Here is a 4984-nt window from a genome sequence, read left to right as displayed (position 1 = left end):
TCTACATGAAGAAATTTCTTTTGTTAATAAAATCTCATTTTCAGTAAATTTATTATGTAAAAAGGGAGGGATATTTACAGTTACTCCCTGAGGTAAAATATCTTGAATCAGGAAACCTTTACCTGCTAAAATTAAATCTCCAGGGCTTAAAAGTTCTAGCAATCCACAATTTTGTACAATGGCCTTATCCGAGACAGACCCTGGATAAAGTTTAGAAACAAAATTTATCACACCATTTGGACTCACACCAACGAGAGCTTTAAAAGAATTCATGGACCTATAAGAAGAATAAGTTAACCGTTGTTTATCCATTTCTTTAGGAATAGCAATTTGGAAATCTGTACAATCAATAATCATTCTGCAATTTGGAAATCTTAAAAATGATGATGGAGCTGATAGCTTATTTTATGTCTAGATGGGCATGTAACTTTCATAACATTTTCAAAGAGAAGCTTATGTAAAACATGAATAAAAGTTTGTATAATATTTGTAATAGTACTTTCACTAACGCTAAACAATTGTGAAATATGAAGGTTGGTGTAATTCTGTCTAAGTTTCATAAGTGTGATGAAAATTTGGTCTTTTAATGCAACTGTCTCTTCCTGAACTTCCCACCCACTATAATAAATAATGTTACCTCTAAAGCGCTCAACATATTGAACAATAATATTAAATATTTTAAAAGAATGTACACCTGTCTCCATTCGAAGAACTTTTTCTGTAAGGCTTGAAACAGTGTACGTGCGTTTAATGTAACTAAGTTGTTTTTTTAAGCTGGCTATTTCCTTATTTTTGTCTGTAATTTCATGTTCTTGAATTAAATTTGTTGTTCTATTAAAAATATTCTCACTTGTTCTACAATCTGTTTTTTTAAAGATAGAATCCTGTGATGATGATGACGAGAGTTGAGATGATGATGAGGGGGAAGATAATGATGATGATGAGGAGGAAAATAATGATGATGAGGAATCTGGTTTTTTAAAGGTGGGACCTTGTGATGATGATGAAGAGAGTTGAGCTGATGATGATGATGATGATGATAATGATGGTGGTGGTGGTTGGTGGTGGTGGTGGTGGTGGTGGTGGTGGTGGTGGTGGTGGTGGTGGTGGGCTTCTTGATGTTGGTGCCAATTGAGATGGGGTAGGAATTCCTTGTGTCACTTTTCTTTTCTTTCTTTCTGGCTCTGATGGAAACAATTTATTTTTATTTCTGTCATACAATTCAGGGAGGTTGGCATTGTCACCATCTCTGAAGTGACAAGAACACACTCTTGATGATGATGTTGGATCTTTGTCCTTTCTCCTGAAAAGAAAAGATTTTTAAAAAAATAAGAATTCTGTTGGGCATATTGGGTTTATTATTTAATTTGATAAGTTGTTTTAGACTATCTTGTTTGACACCGGCTCAATGCATGATAACTCAAAGATATGCAAGAGACTAGGCTACTGATGGGTCTCTCGCCTGTCTTTTATGAAATCGCACATTCAGCAAAATGTCGCATCTCCTCATTACTTCTTTTGATGATTTTAACTAGGTATATAAAAATATGAATTATTAAATTTACATAATAAAAGGAGTTGATCTTGGGGTTGAGTGGGGCAAGACTGGCCTTATCTCTTTATTTCAGTCAGATATGAAGTGAATAGAAAAGTGCCAGAAGACAATAGAGAATAAAAATTTTTCGCGGCGGTGGTGGGGTTTGAACCTGCGACCTTATTGGTACGACAACTCCGCCTGGCAGGTGAGAGCGTGGCTCTACCGTGTGAGCTATCCACGAACACAAAAATATTCGTTTCAAACTCAAAGTCATTACTAGATCCCTCTCTCACCCACTTCTTGAGACCGCCGATTCGTTCGTACACCACCATCGCGAATAATTTTGACCAGCAGTAAAGCTTAATAGCCAATATTCTCAACACAAACATATAACATAGAAACGATTGAGACATTGAGTATGCTCCGGTGTATGGGGTGAATTTTTAATTCAGAAAAGTGAGTGGAGCAGGCACTTATGTTGGTAACAACAAGATATGAAGTGAATAGAAAAGTGCCAGAAGACAATAGAGAATAAAAATTTTTCGCGGCGGTGGTGGGGTTTGAACCTGCGACCTTATTGGTACGACAACTCCGCCTGGCAGGTGAGAGCGTGGCTCTACCGTGTGAGCTATCCACGAACACAAAAATATTCGTTTCAAACTCAAAGTCATTACTAGATCCCTCTCTCACCCACTTCTTGAGACCGCCGATTCGTTCGTACACCACCATCGCGAATAATTTTGACCAGCAGTAAAGCTTAATAGCCAATATTCTCAACACAAACATATAACATAGAAACGATTGAGACATTGAGTATGCTCCGGTGTATGGGGTGAATTTTTAATTCAGAAAAGTGAGTGGAGCAGGCACTTATGTTGGTAACAACAAGATATGAAGTGAATAGAAAAGTGCCAGAAGACAATAGAGAATAAAAATTTTTCGCGGCGGTGGTGGGGTTTGAACCTGCGACCTTATTGGTACGACAACTCCGCCTGGCAGGTGAGAGCGTGGCTCTACCGTGTGAGCTATCCACGAACACAAAAATATTCGTTTCAAACTCAAAGTCATTACTAGATCCCTCTCTCACCCACTTCTTGAGACCGCCGATTCGTTCGTACACCACCATCGCGAATAATTTTGACCAGCAGTAAAGCTTAATAGCCAATATTCTCAACACAAACATATAACATAGAAACGATTGAGACATTGAGTATGCTCCGGTGTATGGGGTGAATTTTTAATTCAGAAAAGTGAGTGGAGCAGGCACTTATGTTGGTAACAACAAGATATGAAGTGAATAGAAAAGTGCCAGAAGACAATAGAGAATAAAAAAAGATCTAGTAATGACTTTGAGTTTGAAACGAATATTTTTGTGTTCGTGGATAGCTCACACGGTAGAGCCACGCTCTCACCTGCCAGGCGGAGTTGTCGTACCAATAAGGTCGCAGGTTCAAACCCCACCACCGCCGCGAAAAAAATTTTTATTCTCTATTGTCTTCTGGCACTTTTCTATTCACTTCATATCTTGTTGTTACCAACATAAGTGCCTGCTCCACTCACTTTTCTGAATTAAAAATTCACCCCATACACCGGAGCATACTCAATGTCTCAATCGTTTCTATGTTATATGTTTGTGTTGAGAATATTGGCTATTAAGCTTTACTGCTGGTCAAAATTATTCGCGATGGTGGTGTACGAACGAATCGGCGGTCTCAAGAAGTGGGTGAGAGAGGGATCTAGTAATGACTTTGAGTTTGAAACGAATATTTTTGTGTTCGTGGATAGCTCACACGGTAGAGCCACGCTCTCACCTGCCAGGCGGAGTTGTCGTACCAATAAGGTCGCAGGTTCAAACCCCACCACCGCCGCGAAAAAAAAAAATTTTTATTCTCTATTGTCTTCTGGCACTTTTCTATTCACTTCATATCTTGTTGTTACCAACATAAGTGCCTGCTCCACTCACTTTTCTGAATTTATTTCAGTCAGTACTGTACTGGCCAGTGCGGTGATGAAAATTTTGGAGTGTTAACAATCGGGCATTGGTAACGGAGAGAGGTCCCTGCCGCCATCTTGCTTTGTTCACACAGAGTTGGCACCTTGGCTGTCGGGGAGGGTAGGCATAGCAGAGAAACTTTCCAAAAAAGAGGAAAGTGTCAGAGGAAGAGAGAAATATCTGCGCGAGGGGGGGGGGGGGGGGGGGGTCCGTTATTTAATTAATTAATTAATTTTATTTGCCACAAAGGTATCGAATTAAAAGTAAGATTTTAACAAATATATTTACTCTTTCTTCTATTTTTCTCCTTAAAAAAAGATTATCACTTATCAGTAAGAACTGAACTCTCATTCAGTTTATCTCTCTATCACTATCAGCCTCAGCATCAAAACGTGTAGATTGCCTATAATTTTAGCTTCAACTTCAATAAAAACTTAGTTTGGATTGTATTTTTATTTATAATTTCATGCAATTGTACAATTTAATCATAAAATATAGGTCTACGTAAGCTAGAACTAGACCTAGATCTAGCCTACGAACTCTATCAAATGTTCGACTTAGTGCGTGCTTACCTGACTAAAGTGATCCACTTTTTCCTCAATTTTTTGTCTGCCTCTCCATTTGGGAATCTGTAAAACTTGCAGGAGTGACTCTCCGACTGGTGCAGACAATCGGGTACAAAACACTGGACCATATTTATGATAAAAATAGTTTTTTGAGCGATTTTTCAATTATTCCTTTCCCGGACCAAGCATGGATTTTTTTGTTTAGAGCCAGCCGGTTCGTTGCTAGGCGGACGTGACGTCAGACTGTGGAATCCTATTGATAATAGCCTTGAATGAAGCTTCCGGAATACGCTTCAACAGTCGTAACGTCACTTCCCTCGTAATGACGCATGGTAACTTAGTAACAGGCTCTAAACTATCGGAACAATTGCGGACGCCCTTATGAAATATTTCTCCGACGAGCATAAAAACGTATCCAGAGGAAAAAAAACCCATTATAAATCTGATCATGTTTTGACTTGTACACATTCTGATCACAAGAAATATGAAACGTTCTAGCCAGCATGAAGAATAAAAAGTACAGATTTTCTTTGTTTAGAACCACGATGGCCGCTGTTGCTGGGCGACGTGACATCAGACTATTGAATCCAATTTGGATATTGCTAGTAATTTTGATTAATGTCAAATAAGAAGAATGTTCTGGAATTCATTTAACTCATCCAACATCCTTGACCACTGGCTACTCTATCACACAAGATAATCTAACCTAATCCTCTTCAGGGTCAAATTTTTATCAGTGTTATTTTTCCTGTCCCAATAAATAACTATCTAGCTTTTGACAACATGATGTAACTGATATTATATGATCACGTGGATAGGTATGCACGACCTACTTGTAGACAATGGCGGGGTAGTGAGTTTGCTCAAAAAAGTGAGTGGAGCAGGCAC

General features: G+C 38.6%; 1 protein-coding gene across 1 annotated transcript; it reads right to left on the bottom strand.

The window, feature by feature from the left end:
• Positions 1-1019: 1019 nt before the first annotated feature.
• LOC144961444 (uncharacterized) lies at positions 1020-4302 on the bottom strand (the record flags this gene model as incomplete). The annotated part of the gene is made up of 2 exons (XM_078894624.1): positions 4103-4302; positions 1020-1303 (listed from the first exon to the last, which is right to left on the bottom strand). Coding segments are annotated over exons 1-2 (406 nt in total), but the record flags the coding sequence as incomplete, so codon positions are not given.
• Between the last annotated feature and the right edge of the window lie 682 nt (positions 4303-4984).

This window comes from Berghia stephanieae, unplaced genomic scaffold (genome assembly GCF_034508935.2).
Source record: "Berghia stephanieae isolate SIO BIC M18660-M18661 unplaced genomic scaffold, UCSD_Bste_1.3 scaffold2467, whole genome shotgun sequence".
In the NCBI taxonomy this organism is placed as follows: domain Eukaryota; kingdom Metazoa; phylum Mollusca; class Gastropoda; order Nudibranchia; family Aeolidiidae; genus Berghia; species Berghia stephanieae.
Note: the sequence above shows the minus strand (reverse complement) of the source record. Positions and strands in the feature narration are given on the sequence as shown.